The sequence below is a fragment of the Canis lupus genome, chromosome 8, assembly GCF_003254725.2.
Source record: "Canis lupus dingo isolate Sandy chromosome 8, ASM325472v2, whole genome shotgun sequence".
Classification (NCBI taxonomy): Eukaryota; Metazoa; Chordata; class Mammalia; order Carnivora; family Canidae; genus Canis; species Canis lupus.
In genome coordinates this window covers 6,127,024-6,152,221 of record NC_064250.1, presented here as the reverse complement: position 1 = coordinate 6,152,221, position 25,198 = coordinate 6,127,024, and the positions used below count along the sequence as shown (strand labels likewise).

The 25,198-nt window shown below is 31.4% G+C and overlaps 1 protein-coding gene across 6 annotated transcripts in view; it reads left to right on the top strand.

The window, feature by feature from the left end:
- The window catches only part of NOVA1 (NOVA alternative splicing regulator 1), a 148,851-nt gene that overhangs the window by 92,728 nt on the left and 30,925 nt on the right, over positions 1 to 25,198 (top strand). For all 6 annotated transcript variants that reach the window (XM_025444273.3, XM_025444274.3, XM_035720198.2 and 3 more), the window contains one exon: positions 20,505 to 20,671. In XM_025444273.3, the coding sequence (XP_025300058.1) occupies positions 20,505 to 20,671 (167 nt within the window). The remainder of the gene's footprint in view (positions 1 to 20,504; positions 20,672 to 25,198) is intronic.

Genomic DNA, 25,198 nt, shown 5'->3' with positions numbered 1-25,198 from the left:
AACTTCTGTTGTTAAACTTTAATTTTTTTGCCATTAGAAGAATGTTGTCATGAACAAGTCTGTGTTTGCATCCATGTATTCCATTGGTTTCATGTAAATTTAAAGATGTATAAATGAAATTACTAGGTCATGATATTTTTGATACTTGTTGCTAAACTGCCTTCCAGAAAGAGTGTGCCAACCTGTAATTCCAGCAGGATTATTTATACTAGAGTACCCACTCCTACATTATCCATACCAAACCTTTATAATTACTTGCCAATTAGAACTATAGTCAGATGTGATTGATTTGCTTTTTTAAATACAGTGAACTGAATATTTTTTTCATTTGATTAGCAAATCAGTCTTTCTTCACTCCTTCCTTTGGCTTCCCTTTTAGTGGCATGATCATGATATAAGGATATGTTGGCATATGTCTGAGTGTTTGTGTGTTTATGTGTGTGTATGTGTTATAAGAGAGTAAATGAAATGGCCATTTGTATACCTAGTTCATTTTATTCTGCTTGATATTTATCTTTTCCTTAAGGTTTTTCAAAGTACTTCACATGTTAAGGTATAAGTACTAGATATCAATCCAGTATTTATCACATACTTTGTAGATTCCCCTACTTTGATCTTAGTCTTCTAACTTTGGTGTCTACAGAAGTAGTAAGTTATATGTTGAACTGTTTTGGAGAATCTGTATGGAAACAGGGACTTTTATACATTGCTGATGAGAGACTAAGGGAGACTAAGCAGAGGTGGCAAGAAATATGTGTTATAATCTCTGATTGATCTTCAGTTAAGGAGAAAAACAGCTAGGAAGTACATTATTTAACATAGTACTTTATTTATATAGAGCTAAATGATGTACCTGATTCTAAAATGGCATTTTAAGAAAAATAGCATAAAACTTGAAGACAGTATTATTGTATATGTCCTCTTTCAAGCAAGGTGAAAAATGTGACTTTTTAGAAATACCTAGGAGAGTTATAATTGTCAGAACCATTTAATTAACAAAATATAATTATTTATACTTGAACTTTGCCACACAGTAAATTTTTAAAATTTTAACTATCCAGTTTTTGCAATATAGTTAACTGTACATAGTATCTTTTTTAAGTTCTAGAAAAACATTACCTTCAAAGTCAATTATATGCATAACTTGTAGTAAAATTTACACTTTGGGGTAAATGATATTCTATATACTCTCTTCTTCTGAAAATACGGTCTTAGCAAGTTAAAATATTCTAATACTATGTAATGCTGACTGTTGTGCACTTAAATACAATAAAAAGTGGTATAAAATGAATTTTTTTCCTTTGGCTATACTATGGCTTTAACAGCAGAGATTACTTGCAAATGAACAGCTGCATCTTTAGCACCACAGGCTTAAATTAAGGTCCCAAAGTCCCATAGGTTTTATATTCCATGACATGTTAGCAAGAAACTTACAAATATAGAAAGGCTCATGTTCTAAGATGGAACACAATTCATATAATATCCATGATTAGCGAAGCAAATAAAATGCAGATAAACAGCAGGCTGTATAAGAGACATAGGAAATGATGAAAGAGAAAAAAGGAAGAAAAAGTAGTTGGTTTCTGTTAAAGCTGAATAACAGTAGAAACAAACCATTTTCATCATACTAGCAATATTGAAGAAACCAATTTAGTTGATACTATTACTCTGAGCAGCTAATGTTGTAATTATTTTAAATTTCTCATTTTGTTCTAATTTGAAATGTTTTCACATAGCTCTTGTAACACTTAATGATATAAACTTCTAGGCCATGTTAGTTTTTCCCTTATTTTCATTTTTGTAAATGAGAGACATAAGAATGACTGAATACTTTGAATTAATAATAAAGAAACACTTCAAGTTAAGATTTGATAGCTGAAAAATTTTATAATAGCATAGTAAATATTTTGTTCTGCTCAAATTTAGTAATTACTAAAGTTTAAAATTTGCCGGATCAAATATAATGTCAATTTTGCTTAAAGTTTACTGAAATTGAGAATGAAAAACTCTCAATACAAAAAAGGATAGGACCTGATTCTTTACCAATAATACCTGCCTTTTTCTTAATAAGATAATAATTTAAAAAATGAACTTCCTAGCTGTATTAACAAGAAACTGGCTAATCTGACCACTCTTTCCCTATACTTAAAAATTGTGTCAAAATTCAAAACAAATCTGTTGTTTGCTTCAGTTAAGCGTACTTCCAGGAAATTTTTCATTAAAATAATCTTAACAGCTAGCATTCTTCATCCCTTAATATTTGTACACGTATATACATTCATATATGGGATTTGTATACCTGTTCCTATGCAATTAAATTAACATGTAGCCCCTCTTTCCTGGCACTTGTACAACTAGATGTCGTTCTGTGGCCTCTTTATTTTCTCTGGCCCTAGATATGCCAGTAAAATAAGAATATTATCTTAACAATATCTAGATGATGGTAATGGAAATTTTTTCCGACTTGAAGATGATATATCTTTTTTTTAAATATCTGGCCTTATATTTTACAAATAATAGTGGATTGCTGCCTTTTTTAAATTATAAGGTGAACCCTTCAAATATGAATTTGATTTGTGGCATTTTAGTTTTGGAGAGTACATTCTGCAAAATATTGCTTGCTTGGGCAGGATGTTAACAGATGTTACATCCAAAAAACTGTCATGGATAAATAAATGTATTCATTAAAAGTTAAGTGAGTTTCTTTATTGTAGGACTTAATGTTTTTAATATGCTAGTATGTATTATGAATCATTCAGAGAGGAGGTTATTATATGTAGTTTTTCCCCTCAACAGTATTGGACGAGAAACTCCTTTTTCTTCATGGAGCATATTGTAGGGCAAGTGTTATGTAAAATTTACTTAGAGAAGTGCTAGACTAGCATTTGGGGGTTTTAATGCTTTAAAAAATCTTGTATCTTCTTCTTCAACTTATCTTTAAAAAAGGTGATTGTATAACACAATTATGCTTTTCGTTCTTTTAAAAAATACTTCTCATAATTATTGAATTTTCTTGAGGTGACAACTTCAAAACTTTTACCAATGTAGTCATATCATTCAGCTCATAATATCTATTTTTCTTACAAGTATTTTGTCTGATCTGGGTTCTTCCTTTCTTTCCATCTTCATCTCTTTTCATATTTCACTTGAACTGTTTTCCCAACTCTGTCGAGCTGCTTACATGGACATCGTGGTTCTGACAAACCTTTTGATCTCAGACTTCCTTACCTTAACACATGTACTTCTCTCATCCTGGAATGGCCCTTTCTTACTTCACATCTGCTGGTGAACTCTTCCTTCATAGGACTTAGAACTCAGATTAAGTGAGACCACTCAGTAAAGCTTTACTGAGCTAATACCTGCTATCTATTTATATACTTCCATTTAGCCACTTACTAGATCATGAATATTTATTGAGTATTTGACACACATACATATATTCCAGGATGCTGTGAGTGTAAGGATGAACAATATAAATGTATCAACAAAGAGCTCACATTCTCATGGGCTGGACAGACTAGGGAATAGGCAACTATAATAATCTGTGATAATTGCTATTTTGGCGAAGTACAGAGGGCTGTGGATGCACTTAACCTAGAGTATGGAAACGTGGTAACACTTGGGAAACTGATAACTGGCTAGAGATTTTAAGAGAGAAATAGAAGTTCCTTTGGTAAAAGGATAACTGCAAGCAGAACATCTAAGAAAAGAGTTAAAAACAGAGATGTACTTGCTTGAAAATACACGGATTTACTAGGGAAATAGTCAAGCAGACATTGATAATTATGTGGTGTAGTTGTTATTTAGTATTACCATAGTACTGTAATATTACCAAATGCTGTGGCTTTGAGAACCCTAGCCTAAACTTTGAAACCATGTTGGAATTGATTGTAACTACTAAGCTGGTATTCTACTATATTTGCAACATTTTATATATATTGAATTTGTTTCTCTATATCATAGCCATACAACTATGCAATAGAAAGGAAGCCCTAATTGGATTTTCATAAAAGAACAGATTTTCAGCAAGCTTGGAATAGATTAGTTGTGTATGAGAAACATAGGAGTACATAAAGTCATGTATATTTTCTCTAGACTAAATGTAATCAAAGTCCTTGTAAATTTTTTTTTCAGGCTACATATTATTGTACCCATGAAGTTCTATATCACTTTGTTATTTTCCTTTTTTGTGTTACAGGTAAAGAATAGTAGCCTATAGGGCACTGCCTTTGGCTCAGCCTATTGAGCAGCTGCCTTTGGCTCAGGTCATGATCCCAGAGTTCTCATGATCCTATGAGCCCCACATCAGGCTCCCTGCTCGAAGGGCAGCCTGCTTCTCCTTCTCCACCACTTGTCTCTCTCATGCTCTCTTTTTCTCTCTCTTTCAAATAAATAAATAAAATCTTAAAAGAAAATAGTAGCGTATAGCTTAAAAGTTTCCTGTCAGTAGGGACTTTCTCCTCAGTGTTATTAGAAATTAGAAGAAAAACCAATCTGTTATACTTTCCACGTTCACAGTGTGTTATGTATATTTCTAGATTATTGGTCTCTAATTTTAAATATGCTGGAACAATTTATAAGAAGATTATAGGTAAATTTCTAAAATGTTTATTCCTTTTAAATCAATTCACAGAAAATTTCTTAACAATATTTCCAGGTTTAACCCATCAGGGCTCTTTTATAAGTCTTATTCAGAAATAAGACTCTTTATAAAAAAGTATTCTGACAAATTTGCTCCTAATGTTAAGTTTGTGTTGTATTCATTTGTGTTTCTGTGATATTTCAGCTTGGTGTAATACACTATTTGCTTGCAATATATGCAGATGCCTATAATTTTGATTCAACAAAAGAAAAAGACTAGGGGTAGTTTTACTCTAAATAAAATTATTTTACTATTAATACGTGAGCATTTTTTTTCAGAATATCTGAGTTGATTATAGGTGTTTATCAAATAATGATTCCATTGGATCTGTTCGAGACTCATTTAATAATTTAATGTTTTAATGGCCCTTTAGAAATATCCCATAATATCACTTTATTTTTCATCTATTAAATAGAGATGAACTCTTATTTAAAGTCAGATGTTCTCAAATTTTTACATAGAAATGGTCATGATCAATACATTAAAACTCTGATTTAGCTCTAATATAATCTAGCAGAATTTGGTCAAATAATTTAGTTGAAAAAGATATTTTTTTTCTTAGAAGTGAATAGTTTTGGTATTCTGGTAGGTGCTAAACTTAAAATGTCACACTTTGATATGCAGCAATATTATAAGAAAGCCTTAATTTATGGTCAGGATTTGATATTTTATCATTATAATTATTAAGTTTAATTGGAAAATTTCAACTATATTCCTTATTTGGCTAGTGCTGGGAATTGACTTACTTAGATCTTTTTCCCTGGGAAAACCCTTTATAAAATTATGTGTGGAAATGGGTGTACTTTAGAAAAAATAGTCATTAGACATTGAGCTGAGTTCCCATCCATGGATGTTTCTAAAACAATGGGTAGAAAGAACATATCTTTTGAAATAGAAATGTATGGTGGATATATTCATTTGTAGACTTTGATAGGAAACCATGTATGATAATGACCTTTAGTAAATAGAAAATAGTCTAATAATGGCCCTTTATTGTACATGGTTCTGTTGGTAGTTCGTTTGTTTAATACTTTTCTCTGTATGTATATTCCCTCTTCCTTTGGCATTTATAATAGAGTTTAATGGAATCAAGATGGATCAATAAAATCTTAACTAGAATGTGGTTTATGCAAAGCCATAGTTTTTATTCATTAAATAAATAATTCTTTATTAACAGTCTGGTAAGTTTTGGGCTGAGGATATAGCTAAAAACAACACAGTCAGGGTTCCTGCCCTCTTTGATCTTTGTTCTAATTGGGGGAGGCAAACAATGAAGTAAGCAAATTACAACAAACAAGAATTTCAGAAAGTTATAAGAATCATGGAGAAACTAAAGAACTTAAAGTGATAGTGAATGAGAGTGGGCTACTTTATGGTTATTGAGTGAGACCTCTGATGAAGTGTCTCTGAACCGTGGCCTTAATGTGAGAATGGGGCTGCTATAGGAAAAGATAGAAGGAAAGTGCTCCTAAGGTAGAAGTCAGTAGGAAAAAAAGCCGAAGTGAGAACAAGCCTTGGCATGTTCTAGTGACTAAAAAAGACCCAACTCCCTGGAGTGAAGAAAAAGAGAAAGTAATATGAGCTGAGGAGTGAGAACTAAGCCAAGGCCAAATCATGAAGGGTTTGAAAGCCAGAGTAAAATTTGGATTTAACTCTAAGATGAGAATACACTGATTTTAAACTGGTAAATTACATATGATTTGCATATTCAAGAAATTACTTTGAGCAAGGAGTGGATTTATAGAGATGAAAGAAGTGAAGCAGCCTGTCCTATTTAGAGACAGTGATGGCTTGGACTAGGGAAGTATCAGCAGGGAGTGAATTCATAATACATTTTTATGATATTTACAACCAGGGAACTAAATTACTTAACGTAGCAAGAGTATAGCAACCAGAAAGCCAAAGGAAGTGTTTCCATAAGGCAGAAATGGCTAACCGAGGCTACTGTATGGAGAGGAAAAGTAAAATACCACAATAGTATACCATTTACTATTTGTCTTCATTGCATAATTTACCAGCATCCCTATCATTCTTTCTTGTTGACTGAAAACTTTAGCATCTGATTTACTATCTAACTCTATACCTGTACTCCTGTTCAGACTTTGTTTCCAAAAACTTTAAGAGAAAATATAATGGCAAGGACAGCAAGGGAGTGGCAAAGTGGAGTAAGGAAAATATCTATATAGTTTGTGGCATTGAGTAACCTGGGATTTGACAGAATAAAAACTGCCCCAGTTAAGAATGTTCTGTGGGACATAAAGAACTAAAGGAACAGCCAGGTATAATCAAGGGGTGAAACTAAAAGGAAATTCATAAAAGAGGTTTTGGATATGAAGCATGTGTTGGAAGTAACAGAGGGTACAATGAAGAGGTTTAGAGGGATATAGAAAGGGAGGGAATTGGGTCAAATTTAGAGACATAGAGAAGACAGTATAAGAATCTGATGTGATGACTAGAGACTTCTGCTGGTAACTGATATATATGGGAATATGTGGAATAGAAATCTTTCTATATAAGAAGATGAACAGTTAAAGTTTAGTCCAGTTTATTATTTTTTTTTTTTTAGGTTTTATTTATTCATGAGAGGCAGAGACATAGGCAGAGGGAAATAGCAGGCCCCCTGCGGGACGTCCTATGGGAGGGAGGGGGGGATGGGATGGGACTCCATCCCAGGACCCTGGGATCACACCCTGAGCTGAAGGCAGACACTCAACTGCTGAGCTACTCAGGCATCCCCAGTTTATTTTTTTTCTTCTCCTTAAATGCTATGGTGGTCTTTGATTGGAGAAGAGCAGGGGTAGTGAGGTACTGTGGTGTGGTAATCACTAGACAGGAAAACAGTTGGCTCAAATGAACTAACTGAAGGAAATTCAAGGACTTCTTTACAGGGGCAGGTTAATGAGTAAAGGCAGGAAGCCAGAAACTACATAGAGAGTAGAGTGGACAGGAAACTGAACATCTAAATCCCTTCTAAAAGAAAGGAGGCCAGGAGAAAGCAAACCAGTCATCTGTCCTCACATGGATCCGAAGCCAGTGGGTTATCAGGAGTCCAAGGATCTGTCTTCAAGTGGATTAGAAGTCAAAAGGACTAATCAAAGGGTCAGGAGGTTTAAGTCTATGGAGACTTATGTATTCCTATGTTAGTGCATGAATATATCTTGACCAGGAATCACTCTATTACACAACAGGTAGCATCTAGCCTGAGATCTCTCCAGTTGACAGACTTTATTCATAACTTTTTAGTAATTCAGAGTATCAGAGACAAATAGGAGACAGGCTTATATGAAACAGGAATTGAAATTATAGAAAATTATTCTTACAGACACAGTTTTGCTATTTTCTAGGACATATTTTTGAAACTAAAAATATAATGGGTAAGTCAATTAATTTTAGTTCATGATATCACAGAAACTCATCTGAACATAGCTACCTGTTTTGAGCTACAAACTGGTGTTAGATATATTATCTATTTTCATACCTCACCTTTAGCCCTTTTAACTCTAATATATTCTGATTTTCCTTAGTTTATAAGTCTTTAGTTCTCTGTGTTGAAAAAATGAATTGTCAACCTACCCCATTGCCTTTTCAGAACAGAGAATAAAAAAAATAACTTAGCAATTGAGTTGAAGAACTTTGAAAAACTTCTGAACTTCACCTTCAGCCTCAAAGCCACATTTTTCTCCAAATCTGTTGTGGCATGCTGTAGCCATTTATTTAAATAAGATATTTTGCTAGTTATTCTCAGCATTATGGTCACAGCAAAACTATCATGTATGGTTAGAGAGTATAGATTAGTAGGATGTCTTAGTGCTGGTTTACATTTTATTTCATAATAAAATATTGCCATTTTTTTTCAACATGATAAGAGGCACTTATAGAATCCACAGCTAATGTTACACTCAATAGTGAATTTCTGAAAGCTTTAGCGCTAAGATCAAGAACAAGACAAGGATACCTACTTTCAGCACTCAACACTGTACTGGTAGTTCTAGCCAGAATGATTGAACAGGGAAAGTTTTTAAAAGGCATCCAAATTGGAAGGAAAGAAGTAAAACTCTGTTTTAACAGATAACGTGATCCCAAATGTATATAAGAAACCCCAAAGAATCTATTAAAAACTGCTAGAGTTAGTAAATTCAGCAAAGTTATAACGATCAACACACACACAAAAAAATCGTGTATTTGTGTACACTAGCAATGAACAATACCAAAAGGAAATTAAGAAAACAATTTCATGTACATGGCATCTAAAAGAATAAAATACCTTGGAATAAGTTTAACCAAGGAGATGAAAGACCAAAGACCTAAAAAAGTGGAAAAGCATCCAGTGTTCATTAGTAGGAAGACTTACTATTCTTAAGATGTTGATACTACCCAAAACAATCTACAGTTGTATTCAGTTAACTCTCTATTAAAATTCCAGCAGCCTTTTTTACCCAAATGGAAAACCCAATCTTCAAATTCGTATGGAATTTCAAGAGACCTTGAATATCTAAAACAACCTTGAAAAAGTCCAGAGTTAGGGATTCACTCTTCCCAATTTCTAACATTATTACAGAGGTACAGTAATCAGAACATTGTGATGCTTACATAGTGATAGACCTAAAGACCAATGGAATGTAATTGACAGTTCATAAAAAATTTAATATATGTATGCATATATTATATGCAGGTATTATATATTATATGCAGGTATTTGTAGATCATATGTATGATAAAGCTTCTTGTAAAATAAAGAAGTAAAACTCTACAACAAAAAGAAAAGCAAATTATGGGGAAAGGGGGTGAATAGACATATCTCCACAAAGAATATACAGATGGTGAATAAGCAGTGAAAACATATTCAAAATTATTAGTCATTAGGGGATTGCAAATCAATTGTACAAGTGATGGCTAGTTATTAAAAAAAAAGAACAGGTATTAGTAAGGAAATGGAAAAATCGGAGTCCTCATACATTGATAGCAGGAACGTAAAATGGTGCAGCATCTGTGGAAAACAGTTTAGCTCTTCCTCAAAAAACTACATACAGAATTACCATATTGCCATGCAATTCCACTTCTAGATATATACCCAAAAGAATTGAAAACAGACTTAAGCAGATACTTGTACATTAATGTTAATCGTAGCATTATTCAAGATAGTCAGAAGGTGGAAACAACCCAAGTGTCCATCAAGAGATGAGTGGATGAACAGATGTAATATATAGACACAATGGAAAATTATTTAGCTATAGAAAGGAATGAAGTCCTGATATTTGCTATAACATAACTGAAAAAATAATTTGTCAAGTGAAATAAGCCAGATAGAAAAGGGCAAATACTGTAGGATTCTACTTGTATGAAATATTTAGAATAGGCAAATTCATAAAAACAGAAAATAGATTAGAGATTACTAAGGAATGTGGAGAGGAAGAGATGAGGATTTATTTCTTAATAGTTACATGTTTTCTGTTTGAAATGATTAAAAAAATTGGAAATAGTGGTGATATTTGTACAACCTTATGACTATAATGCCACTGAATTGCATAATTAAAATAGTTTAAATGGCAAATTTTATGTTATATGTAATTTACAATTATAAAATATTTTACTGTTTTATATCATCTCAACACAAGTTAAAACTGTGCTCAAAATTAATACCTTTTTAATAAAACAATCCTCTTGAATGAAGGATTGCATATATACTTTTGAAATTTTTATCATTTTTCCAAACTTTACAAATTTGCCTTCCCATATTCCTTCCCCCAGCAAGTTAATGGGTCACAATTCTTCATGTTTCCTCTACATTCATTTGATATAGTACATGTGAGCAAGAGTATGACATTTGTTATCATTCACTAACTTGAATAATTCACTCCCTCTTAAAACCTATGCAAATGTGGACCTTGTCTTCATATTTGATTTATAGATTCCTGATAAAGATGGGAGTCTTTTTCAAAATAACTCTTTTTAAAGAAAATACGGAATAAAAAACAAAAAAATAAAAATTCACTGCTTAAACTGCAGTAATTCATTAATCTGTATTGGATCTCAAAGTGATAACTTATGTGTTAGGAACAGAACTGTCACCAGAGATGTTCATCATCTTGCAGCTTACATCAGCAGCACTTGTCAGATTTTCTACCATGCTGCATGTCCAGTGGTATGTTTCTTTACTTACCTTCAGATGACTTTGATTAGCTACCATTGGTCATGCTTCTGAGTTTCTAAGCTTAATTTGATATTACATGTTTGTTGCGAGCTGTTTTCCCAGCTTCTGTGCATGGTCCACAAACTTCTGCAAGTGAATTCCTGTTAATGCCTAAGGAATAGCTAGAAGAATTCTAAGTGCAGTTTTTCTTATAGCAAAAATTTAAGCGTACAAAATCAATGTTAAAAATGGTGAGCAGCCCAGATGGCTGTGGCTCAGCGGTTTAGCGCCGCCTTTGGCCCAGGGCCTGATCCTGGAGACCCAGGTTCGAGTCCCACGTCGGGTTCCCTGCATGGAGCCTGCTTCTCCCTCTGCCTGTGTCTCTGCCTCTCTCTCTGTGTCTGTCATGAATAAATAGATTAAAAAATCTTTTTTAAAAAAGGGGGTGACAGTGATTGATAGTGGCAGGAAAGTCAAGAAGTCTATTTTATTAAACTTTTAATAAAATTTAGTCAAGGCAGTTTTATATTCCTATAATCCATGATGGAAGTTCAAAGGTAATAATACTGACCAAACTAGGATTGCAATGCCTGAATTTCAACACAAACTTGTGCTAAGGATGAATGAACAACTAGTTGTCATTATAACTGTTGCTAGCTAGGTCCTTTTGCATGGCCTCAGAATTTAAAAAGTAGAAATGAGTTATAATATATAGGAGAACAATTGCAATTGTTAAAATTTTCAGATATGTCTGCTTTCAAACCTCAGTGTTCTTCAGAAGTTAGTATCTCCTCTGCTCCTGATACTACTTTATGGGAATGGCTGTTTAAAAGTAAATGACCATGCCATTTGCATGCATGGAACAGAGAATGAGTTTATAAGAAGCTGGACATCTACTCTGATTCCCATTCATCCTCTCATCTTAAATTATTTGAAGAACGAGTACTTTTGATTTTTCTGAAAAGTATACTTTCATTCTTTGGTTTGACTGAGTATATATCAACATTAAACCATGCTCTGGAAACAGAATCAGGCCTTTGCTATATTGGGACTAAAGGATGTTACAACGGCCCTTTTTCATAGTTTTACAGTTTAGAAGTAGACACAGGATTGTGTGGATAGTTAATTACCTGGAGAAGAAAAGCAGTTATTACTTTGTATCATAAAATGTCAATTCCTATGATTTCCTTTTTTAAAAAAGCCTTTTCTTGAAATAGTATATTTTTTCCTTAGAAATTGAAGAGTAGGAGGAAACATTATCAAATGTGCATAACTGCACAATGGTATAAAAGCTGCAATTACAAATTGAACTTACTTTTTATGGCAATTTTCCTAAGTACTTTTGTTGATTTGAAAACTTAATTTTAAAAAATTTGCTAATAGTCCACACAGTTATTAACCATCTCCTGTAATAGTTGTCTATTCTCCGCAAGAAAGGTCAATCATTTCTTTCATTTTATGCCAGATTTGGAATAAATCAGTGAAGTGATACCAATGGTATGATTCAGTGTATGTAAAAAAAATTATCAGACTTAAGTGAAAGCTATTGTCCCATCATCAAGCTGAAACATATGTGACTTTCTTAAATGGAGGTAATTTGGTAGCTGCCCTAATGTTACATTTTCAGAAAGTATGTGTTGTAATGGAAAGTCTATGGTATTTGACAAAAGCTTACATCTCTCTACATTTGTTAGTTATATGTCCTTGGCCCAACTACTTCAAGATAATATTATCTGCTCTGGCTATTGTGAATATTAAGTTAGTTAGTATATAATATACACTTATATTAATAATATATTAAGTACATATATTACAACATTTTTATATAAATCATAAGATGGCTTGCAAATTTAACTAAGTATAATAAATATTTAAAACACTTATCTTACAATAATATTCTAAGATACATATTATAAAATTACTTAAAATTTTAAGTTAGCTCTTCCCTGTGAGTATAGGGACATGACATGGAAAAGAAAGCAAGCCAAAGGAAAAGATTTATGGTGATTAACTTCAAAGGAGACCTTTGAATGGCTTCGCTTCTTGGAATTGGTAAAGTATATATTTTCCCCTGAAAAAAAAACCAATACTATATTTCTACACCTACCAGACCCTTAAATATCCTTAAGTGGAGCTTTTGCTGGTATAATTTCCTTAAATACCCTTAAATGGGACTTTTGCTGATGTAATGACAGCTATAAATATGGAATACATATAAATCAACTATTTATAAAGGCATTAATAGGAATAGGTATCTCTTAGATATAGATCATTGTAGAGGGTGATATTAAAGATAAAGTACCATTATCTGTTGAAAGGGGTATGTTAAGGGCATGTGTTTTCAAGTATTAAAATCTTTTAACAGTTTTAATCTGTTAAATTTACCATTATTACTGTTATTTCCATCTTTTAAAATAAGTTACATTTTGTTCTACCTAACCTGAAATTTGTAATGCCTGTTATTACAAATGATGGATAATGTGTAGTATATTTTTAATAAATTGAAGGAAAGCAAAGCTAATGTTTCTGCTTTTTTAAACCACAAAAACATGCAAGTAATTAAATTACCATGATTATATATTGAAATTAGTGAAATACTCCTTGAAAATGGCTTTATTCATTTAAAAAAGTGATACTCTCTGTTTTTTTATTATTGAAATATAGTTGATATATTGTATTAGTTTCAGGTGTACAACATACTGATTCAATTCTGTATAATACTAGGTGCTCAATCACAATACGTGTGAGTCATCCTCTGTCACCATACAGTTACTATATTAGTATTATTATAATAGTATTTACCATATTCCCTATGCTGTACATTCCATCTCTGTGACTTAATTAATTTATAACTGGATGTATGTAGCTTTTAATCTCCTTCACCTATTTCACCCATACCCCACCCCCTCTCCTTGCAGCCATCAGTATGTTTTGTGTATTTATGAGTCTGTTTCTGCTTTTTAAAAAATTTTTTAATGTTCATTTGTTTTAAGATAAATTGATGCACATAAGTCTTGAGATTACCATTTTATTACTGCCCAGAACTACATAGTTAAGTGCAAGTTATTGTGGAAATGTTAAATATATTTGAAAATATATAATAAATTGGGAGATCTTTCTTAAAATGACAGAAACTAAATATTATGTTGAAAAAAATGAACCTTTATTCAGAATACATGCTGTCTAGAATAAGTAATTTCTCAGTACTATTAGAAGCTATTATCTTATTATAAAAATTATCTGTATGTCATGTTTTATTTTAAATCTCAATTTTTGCCTATTGCAAAATTGACACTTCCACTTTCCCAGTCCTTTTCAAGGCCAAAATCATTGTCAATAAGTTATCCTAGAATTATTAATATTGGACTAGATTTTTATATTGATTTTTTGTTTTGATATGTTTTACTGTCATTCATCCAACCAGATCTTTTACTTTAGATTTATACTGGTATTTCTTCAAGAATTATATATTTGCATTCTTAACTAGGTTATATTCTCAATAAGAGTATAAACCAATACATTTTAAAAAAAAAATTTCTTAAAATAAACCAATACATTTTCTTATACCCAAACAAAATGTTCACTAATTTTCATTATACCTAACAATTTGAAATATGTGAATCATATGATTAGTATATACCCATTATTCTAGATTAGACTCATTCTAATAGACATGATAATTTATGACTTACTAAACTTTTTAAAATCATTTCCTCAAATATATTTGTTTTACACACATTGGCTGATCTTATAAACCCAAAGAAGGTAATTGGTTTGATAGACGTTTTATGAATAAATAGTTCTTAAAATCAATTACATGTTTTCAATATACAGATAAGAACATTTAGACTTTTTCATTTATCAAAAAACACTTCTTAAGCATCTGCAGTATACTGGACACTATTCTAGGCAGTTGATACAGTAGTGAACATACAGACAAGGCCCCTTTCCTATTTTACTTTAATTTTTATCTTTGCTCATGCTGTTACTCTTCCCAAATGTTCTCCATAGCATGAATTTATTTTGTATTCTCTCTGTATATTTTCTTTGTTTTGTATATAATGTCTACATGAACTAGAATATGAACTCCATGAAAGCAAGAGGATTCTTCTGGTCACTCAGCTTCTATTATAGTACCCCAAATTTAGTAGGGACTTAATAGATTTTGTCAAATGAATGAGTGAGTTGAATGTATGATATCCTGAAAGCTAAGTGAAATGTTTTTAGAACCAAATAGCTGTGTCAAATGCTGCTGATGGGTCAAACAACATAAAGACATGAATATTGGACTTACCCAGGTACAGCTGTGATGAATGGTTTGCATGGAGTGAGAGAGAAAAGCCATATTAGAGTAGATTCAAGAAAAAAGGACATGGTGAAGAATATATACGTGAGTGTGTTTGTGTGTGTGTGTATTTATATATGTATATATTTAAAACCCATTCAAGGAATTTTGAAGGATAAGGAAATTGAGCTATAACTGGAGAGAGGGGTACGAGGTCAAGGAAGCCTTTAAAATGTTCTTCTTTTATTTTAAAAATTCCAAACATACAGTGAAAGAATCATACAGTGAATCCCCTTATACCTTTCACATATATCAGCAATATCTAGATTGTTGTATACTTATTTTATTTAAGCTATAACTGGAGAGAGGGGTACAAGGTCAAGGAAGCCTTTAAAATGTTCTTCTTTTATTTTAAAAATTCCAAACATACAGTGAAAGAATCATACAGTGAATCCCCTTATACCTTTCACATATATCAGCAATATCTAGATTGTTGTATACTTATTTTATTTAAGCTATAACTGGAGAGAGGGGTACAAGGTCAAGGAAGCCTTTAAAATGTTCTTCTTTTATTTTAAAAATTCCAAACATACAGTGAAAGAATCATACAGTGAATCCCCTTATACCTTTCACATATATCAGCAATATCTAGATTGTTGTATACTTATTTTATTTACTCATTTTTGTTATTGCTGCAGAAATATTTTGAAGTGAAGCCCAGTCATTTTGGTGTTTATACCTCAGTGTGCATCTAAAAAAAAAAAAAAGAAAAAATAGCAGTTTTTACACAACTTGATGCCATAATCACACCTGTTAAAATTAACAGTAATTCCTTGATACTGTCTAATACCTAGTTCTTATCATATTGCTATAATTGTTTTAAAGTAAAAGTTTGATTCTAGATCCAGCCAAATTCTAATTTACATTTGATCATTATATCTCTGAAGGCTCTTCTAGGTTAGTCCCTCTTTTATTGATGAAGCTAGATCAATAGGCCTGTAGACTATCTATATTCTTTTTTTTTTTTTTTTTTACTATCTACATTCTTGATTTGTATCTTTGCTTCCTCATGGTGTCATTTCATTTATTTTTGTTTTCAGTATTTTTGGCAAACTGTAATGGAGTGTAAATGTTTTAATTAGATTTAGTTTCATCTACTTTGGGAAACATACTTCGTAATCAATGCCGTGTGTGTCCTATTTCATCATATCAAGAGGCACATGGTTCACCTTCATCTTCTTACATATGCTAATGATTATCAGTGAAGTCAATTGGTGACTGCCTTATGTTTCCATTGAAAGTTACCTATTAACCTTTAATCTGTGATTTTGATGATCTTTGCCTAAATCAGTTATTTCATTTACTTTACCAAAGGGTAATTTTTAATTGTCATAAGGGAGGAGTCTTTAAAAATTGAAGAAATTATAATGTTTTTCTGCTGATGGAATTGATCTAGTAGAAAAGGAAAAATTACGATGTATAAGAAAGAACTCTGACACATGGGGAAAAGGCAAACTTGATAGATAAGGAATAGAGTTCACTGTGTAAGTGATAGAATACTTCAGATAGGAGCAGGAACAGTTTAAGTGACTTATTCAAAGTTACAGTAATACAGAGTGAATATATTTTATTAACTTTCTATCAGAATTTTGCTATGGAATCTGTTTGATAAATTGTACCTAATTTTAGAATCATGCATTTTCAATATGTGATATTGTATGTGAAATTAGAATGGAAACTATTTTAAATTTCACTGCCTATATTGACATTGACCCTACTTGTTAGAGTTTTTCTAATTTCTTCCTCAAAAGTGCCTTTTTATTTTTTTTTTATTTTTTTAATTTAAAAAAGTGCCTTTTTAAATTAATGTGTCTTATACATCTGTATCTTTACATTTTAAAAAATGTGGGCATGTACTTCTATGTAATTGTTTTTCAGCTTTTGTTGCTAGTCTATTGCAAAGGGAAATAAATGCTACTACTAAACAAATGGTAAAAAACTGGCAGTTTAGTTTAGACACTAGTGGAGCCTAAAAGCCTTTAAAGTGACAAAAACAGCAACTTTTATGATTTATATCTGCATTTTTGTTACACAGTTTGGTCATATACCTGACAGTTTTCTCTCTTTGTGACTTGTTCCTAAAAATTATACTTCTGTATTATCTGAATGAAAAGGCCATTAGAGTTCAGTAGAAGAATTTGTTCACAGCAATCCCATTGGTGAATGTACAGTCTCCTTTTTTCTTTTTCTTTCCTTTTTTTTTTTTTTTGGTAGTACTAATGACAATGATATAATTTAATTCTCGAAGAATACAATTTGCAAGTTTGAACCTATAAATGATCTCCAAATTGTCTCCTATATGCTATATGAAACTCAGTTTTAGATAATCATTTCTTTATGGCTCAGTGATTTCCATTTACTTCCTGTTAGTCTATATACTCTGAAGAGTATTGTTACTCTGTTGGGGTTACTGTATTGTCTAACATGATATACACTGTCCTAAATTAGAATTTTAAAAGCAACATGGATTATATAATCTCTTTAGTTACTTAGTGCCATGTTGTTGCTGTTTTTCCAGAATCCGTATTGAGGTTGAACTGATTTCCTTTCCTGCTTTGCCATCTGCAAAAGAGCACTCTGTATTTGTCCCCAAAAGCAGAAATGTAATCTGTTTTGTTTTGCCTCCAGACTTAGATGAGAACATATTGCATGAACTACATTGATCAGTTATTATTAATTATTATTGCATCTAGTCATTTATTGGACAGTTAATACAACCTTGTAAAGACTTCCCTAGATCATTTTACCCAAGAACCACATAGATACATCTAGGTAGACAAGGATGAAAAAAGCAGATTAGGAGAAACAGGAAATATTAAATCTTCAAACTCACATTATATTTTTCAGATTCTTTTAAACATTCCAAATGAAAGACATACTTGCTCTCTACTGAAATATTTGTACAATTTAAGAAACCTAGTTTTTTCATTCACTTAAATCCTCATTGTTTAAAATATGAAGATTTAATTTAGGTTTATCCATATATTACTCTTTAAATTCTTGTGATATAAATCTTTTTTGTAGAAGAATGATAATCCTTTACTGTTCTTTTTAAAAATTCAAAAATACTAGAAAAATGGCTTATCAAGGCAACTAATTCTTAAAGCAATGTAAACTCCTTATGATTTTTTAAATATTTATAGATTTGCAACTTTGTTGTCCAAATGCACTTTAATTATGTTTTATATAGTAGCTTAGAATTTTTAAACTGTAGTACCAAAATGTGTTAGTACTTGGAAGTTTTTTTTTTTTTAAGATTTTATTTATTTATTCATGAGAAAGAGAGAGAGGCAGAGGCAAAGACAGACTCCATGCAGGGAGCCTGACATGGGACTCAATCCCGGGTCCCCAGGATCATGCCCTGGACCTAAGACAGACGCTTAACTGCTGAGCGACCTGGGCTGCCCTGGAAGTTTTCATATTAATTCAAAAACAAATATTTTATAAATTTAAAAATAATCATTCTTTTTGGTAACTGTTTAGTAAAGAAATACTCCTGAGATGTAAGTTTATGTGTTGTGTTGGGATGCTGAATTTATTTATTTATTTATTTATTTATTTATTTATTTATTTATGATTTATTTATTTATTTATTAATATTTTATTTATTTATTCCTGAGAGACACAGAGAGAGGCAGAGACATAGGCAGAGGGAGAAGCAGGCTCCATGCAGGGAGCCCAATGTGGTACTCAATCCTGGGACTCCCAAGATCACACCCTTAGCTGAAAACAGACGCTTAACCACTGAGCCACCCAGGCATCCCAGTATGCTGAATTTAATACCAAGCTGCTATAATGAGACTCGGAATTATCTGAAAACTAAGTTTTGGGTTTTTTTTTTTTTTTCTGTCTGAAGGCTTATCTGTATCATATAAAATGAGTTATAGGATCTGTGTATTAGACCCAACCAGTTTCATCTTAGTCATGCTCACATATATTTACATTTTATTCACTTGATGTGAGATGAACAGTATTAATCTTCATCATTTATCCATAAATTTCAAATTTCATAAATTGTTTTTTAAGATTGTATTTATTTGAGAGGAGAGAGACAAGTAGACTCCATGCTGAGCACGAAGACTCACAACCCTGAGATCATGACCTGAGCCAAAATCAAAAGTTGGACACTTACCACCCACCTGCCCCAAAAACTATTTTAAAATTTTGTTCTTAACTCTGATATTCTGTCTTATTATTAAAATTACATGATAAAGACCACATTGACTCATTTATGCAATAAATATTTATTGTGCACCTGTTATGTACCAGGGACTTTTTTTTTAAAGATTTTATTTATTCATGAGAGACATAGAAAGAGAAGCAAAGACACAGGCAGAGGGAGAAGCAGGGGAGAAGCAGGCTCCATGCAGGGAGCCTGACGTGGGACTCGATCCCAGGACTCCAGGATCAGGCCTTGGGCTGAAGGCAGCGCTAAACCGCTGAGCCAACTGGGCTGCCCTGTACCAGGGATTGTTGACAGCTTGGGGAAGCTATAACACAAAACAAGCTAATCTCTTGTCCTCTGAGAGCTTACATTCTAGTGAGAAAGTTAAAAATAAAGATTAAAATATCAAATAGTGTTGCTATGATAGTATGTTGTTGCTATGATTAGAAAAAGAGCAGGGTAAGTGAATAAAATGAAGAAATTAACCTGGACTTTCCAAGACCTCCTCTACCCACAAATTTATTTATTTATTTTTTAAAGATTTATTTGTTTATTCATGAGAGATAGAGAGAGAGGCAGAGGCATAGGCAGAAGGAGAAGCAGGATCCCCACAGGGAGCCTGATGCAGGACTCCATTCCAGATCCTGGGATCACACCCCAAGCCGAAGACAGATGCTCAACCGCTGAGCCACCCAGGCATCCCTACACACAAATTTAAATGCTCTTTTCACTCTAGATCATCCAAGTGTGCCATTCATGTAGGTACATCCATTATTTTTCATATCATACGATCATATAATTGTCTTGCCTGATGTTAATTTAGTTTTTCACTCTTAAGATATCCTCTTTGAAAGCTGGGTCCATCAATCTTTATCTATGTGTTACCAGTTTTTAACCCTAAGTCCTTTTATAAGTGCTCAGCAAGTACTTTTTTTTTATGTTGATGAATGAATGATATGCTCAGAACTTCTTAAGATCTCTGGCTCTACTGGAATCCAAAGACCCTTTTTGAGAAAGAAAAGAATGAGTTAAAAATGAAGAAAGGAATATTTATGTATGTCTTCACTCTGTTTGGTTTTTGGTTCAAATGAACATTTCTAGTGAATTAAGAGTTCTGCATTTTTATTTTATTGGCCTTACTATATCATCCTTTCTCATAGCTTTTTGAAAATAAAGTAATAAAATAAGGAAGGTTTTCTGAAAAGTAATCTTTCATCCACAGGTACTACTGAACGAGTATGCTTGATCCAGGGAACAGTTGAAGCACTGAATGCAGTTCATGGATTCATTGCAGAAAAAATTCGAGAAATGCCCCAAAATGTGGCCAAGACAGAACCAGTCAGCATTCTACAACCCCAGACCACCGTTAATCCAGATCGCATCAAACAAGTGAGTGTTTAGTTGGGAAATCAAAGAGAAATATCCACAGGATAGTATGAATTCCTTATAAAAGAAGCATTAACATCTTAGCATATAAAGTTTTTCTTTTCCTAAGCATACGTAATACATAACAAAGTTGTCATTTTATGTACTTAAAGACTACCAGTCTCTTCCTTAGATTGATCAGTTGATTTATTGATTGATTTAACAACTCGTTTTTTAGTATTACACTGAGGAACAATTATGTGCCTCGGTTCTTTTGTGATTGCCTTTTAAAAAATTTATAGACACAAAATTGATTAATTTATAGGAATTTAATCTATTTTAAACTACATTCAATTATTAAAATATAAAAATTGAAACAATATCCTCAACATTTCAATTACCATATTTTTAATAATACTTGTAGTCTTCAGTATAGTTACTATGCATATAAACTACTGTTTTGTTAATTTGTTATATTCAACATTTTTTATAAACAATTATGTATAAGTAAATTTTTGTACCTAACAAATAGTACTTTGTTTTAAATCAGCTATTACATTATGTATAAGATGTAGTATTTATATATATGTCATAAAGGGCCAATGTTAATCTTTAATGTGTGAGATTTTTCTGTAACAGAAATTTTACTTGATAAAAGACAATGTGAGCTTTTAAGGTTGAATAATGGCTGACATGATGTAGGAGAAAAATGACATTCTTTAGTGTTAAGTTAGGAATTCTTCCCCATAAACTCTTTTAAATTCTGAAATTTTTTTGATACCTTATGATTATAATTATTGTTTCTGCATTTGCCCTTTTTAATTAGCTACTTAATTTGTGATTATGCTATCAATAGACTATGCCTTCAAAAAATGTATTATTCTTCATTAATTCATGGAGTATTTAATTTACAGAATTTTATGTTTATTGTAATAAATTTGAAATGTAGCTCAAAATCTTATTAATTTCATGTTTCTGAATTGAGAAGAAATTTTATACTAAACAATGTTATGAATATATTATAATTTTACCAACATATATATAATAATAAGCCTGACTAATCATATACAGACATAGGAATTAATAATTAGGTAATATATTTTCAAATTATAGGCTAACACTCCATTTTATATTAATTACTATTAAAAAATATTTTTCCATGTTTACATCAGGTAGCTGTTATTCCATATAAAATCATCACTTTATACTCTTTGTCACAGTCAAAATGGTTCAATTTGTATACCCTTCATAAGTTTTCAAGGAGTTGTCTTTTAATTTATGCATGGCAGAATGTAAATATTTTAGAGCTCTAAATATCAGTAGATTTGTTATTCTTCACAGCCATTTATAGTTTTGAAATATTTAGTTTGTCTCAACTCTAAGTGAATACGAGGAATATTTCTAAAACTGACCCCAAGACTCTATCCAGATTCTAAAACTATGAGTTTAGTTAAAGACCTCTGGGTTAAAATCACCTGGGGCTAAGAATTTACAGAGTTGGCACTACAGTGTAAGTTTATTGACTTTCTGCCTTTTCCAGCCTATTCTCTTTTGCTTTATAACTTCTGTGAGAAAAGTTCAAATATTTAGAGACAAGAGTGAACATTTTTATTTTTTAAAAAGTAAAGTTGAGTAGTATAATATTACTCGTGATATATTTAGGACAATGATATGAATTATTTATTATTTTTATAATAATGGGTAGTACCATCAAATAATAGAATATGAATCATTGCTAAAATTCCAATTGTCTCTATGCAATATGAAATTTGAAGGCTACCATATATCCAGTACCAGTATAGATTGATGAAAACTAGATTTTGAAATTGTTTGGTTTATTTTTACTTGCCTTGTTCAGATAATGTTATTGAAATTCAAGTTAAGTGTTAAAAAAAATAGTGATTGGTTGACTTTTGTGTATTTGCATTCATTTGTAAGCCATGTAGATATTGATGGAGTTAAAATTATTGTTGATTTTAATATATTCATGTAATCAATAATGTATGTAAATAGAGTATCATTTTAAAAAATTATCAGACAAGTACACTAAATCTAGTAGAACAACATATTTAATCTTTAATCCCTTTCTTTGTAAATCTAAAAATTGAAATATTTACTTGAAAAATCTGGCAAAAAGATCGAAAATGTTTCCAAGATATTATAGATCAGTAGTTTTTTATGTTCTAAGTTTTTCTATTTTAACAAAAAGATTTTTTGTTGAATTAGTCCCTAAATAGTAAGTCAAGTATATAAATTTAAATACTATAGTTTTATTTCTAGAAATACTGGTTATCCATTATCAAATACTATGTCCAAAATAAATTGCTCTAGAATATATAAATATATTTCATGGGATATTTATATATATTGTAGATTATAAACATAGCATCACAGTAAGATTTTCTTAAAATGGTGGCCTTTCATTTAACTGATAACATTTATCTCTGCTTTAGGCTTTATTTAGTCCTGAAGTTAATTTTAAAAACAATTTAAAAAAATTTTTTTTAGAATTTTATTTAAATTTTGCAAAGAATAAAATTAGAATATATAAAAATGAGAGATAGAAAATATAATTTCTGCATAGAAATGAATCCATGTTGAATATGAAATTATATATTTTCTTATTGTTTATTACTAATGTGTATTGTTTTTTATGATTGATAACTTTAAGGTGTTGCTTCCTAAAAATGTATAATGTATATGTAACGTACTTAAAACAGGAAGTCAAAGTTAGTTCTAAATAAATAAAAGTTACTTTAAAAGTTATTATTTCAAACCATATATTTTGGACTTTTAACAGAATGTTATATTCTGAATCCAGATACACTTGTTAATTGAATAAATTGCATGAACCAGAATATTCTGCCCAAATTCTACCCAAATACCCTTATTAACTGAATGAGTGCTCAAATATAGTGTCTTAGGAATATACTGCAAGCTGGTCTTGCAGATCTTTCAGGTAGTGGAATGATGAAATCTAGCATGACAGCCTTACATCCAACTTTGAATATTAGATGTTGTTTCCTCTCAAGTGTATCTTGTTGCCATTTTATTTTAAAAATATTTATTCACTAATAGGGTCTCCAATTTTTATATATTCAAATGATAATAGTAATAACAGCTATTGAATAATCAAAATATTGTAGATTCTGTTCTATAACCTTAATTAGAATTATTAAGGTTATTATTATTATGAAGTACCTAATACCATTGTGTTCATTTTACAAGTCAGTATACTAAGAAACTGATATGCATCAAGAGCCAGTAAACCAAAATAAAACATAATTAATTACAACATAGAACATACTATTTCTTATTTTCATGACACACAAATAGAAACATTCAGTGATCTTCAAATAATTTAAACCTTATTTGTAGAAGTTCTGGACTCATTCCTGGAACATGTCTTTAGTTCAGACTCTGTAGTACACATTTTTCCATTTCCAACTTTTTATATTTTGAGTTTGATACCTTTTACCCCTCCTAGAATTATTGAAAATCTTCTAAGTCCCTCAAATCCTTCTCTAAATATGGTTGTTTACATAATGAATCAGTACAATAAACCCTAAAACATGGTAGAAACCACAAATTAGTAATATAGTTAATATTTGTTAATTTCTTGTGTCTGTTACAGATTTTCAGCAGTATTTTTCTCTCTTGCCTCAAATGTAGTTTTAAGGAAAGCCACATTAAGAATGAAGTGGTTATAGGCATTTAGAGAATTCACTTGTATTTTAAAAAACAAATCAAATGAAGATATCAGAAATCTTAGTCAAGAATTTTAGTTCTGTCATGAAAAATTGGCAAAAATAGCACATAATGTGTTCATTATTCACCTATTGTCATGAATTTATTAAATTCCTTTTTATTGAATTGCAAGATTTATTAAGTTGTAGCTCTTGTTCTCTAAAACTAGTTTGTGAGAGATCATAAATTGTTAAATTAATTAATGAAATGTCAGACTGTATTATATACCAAAACTACAACGTAAATAATGTAGCATAAAAGTTCAGACGCATGTGAAAGAAATGTAGGCTTGAGTGACACTTGATCTTATAAAATAGGTGAAGATTTGAACCGGACCTTGAAGATTATATAAGAATTTCCTAATTAGTGGAGAAGAAAGTAAAAAGCTTATTTTAGGCATGTGAAACAATATGGATTTGAGAAGAAAGATATAATGGTTGAATAGTAAGGAGACCCTTGTGACAGAAGAGGAACATTTGCGGTAGAGTTTAGAGGAAATTAATATTAGATAGATAGGATGGGACCAGATCACGGTGAACTTTGGACGTCTGGCTGAGGGGCATTCTATAGATCATGGATACTTCCTAATATTTCCCAAAAGAGCTCTTTCACTTTCTCTGGAAAGTTAGGACAAAAGGAGGCACCTCTGCATTTTGTTCTCTTCTGGCTAAAAATCCAGACGGACTCTTAGGGTGCCTGTAGGTGCAATTATGGATATGAGAAAAGAATAATGACAATTAGCCTAGTGATCTACTATGTGGATCTGTAGGATTGAAGGTTTGTAAGATAATATTTCTTCTTTTA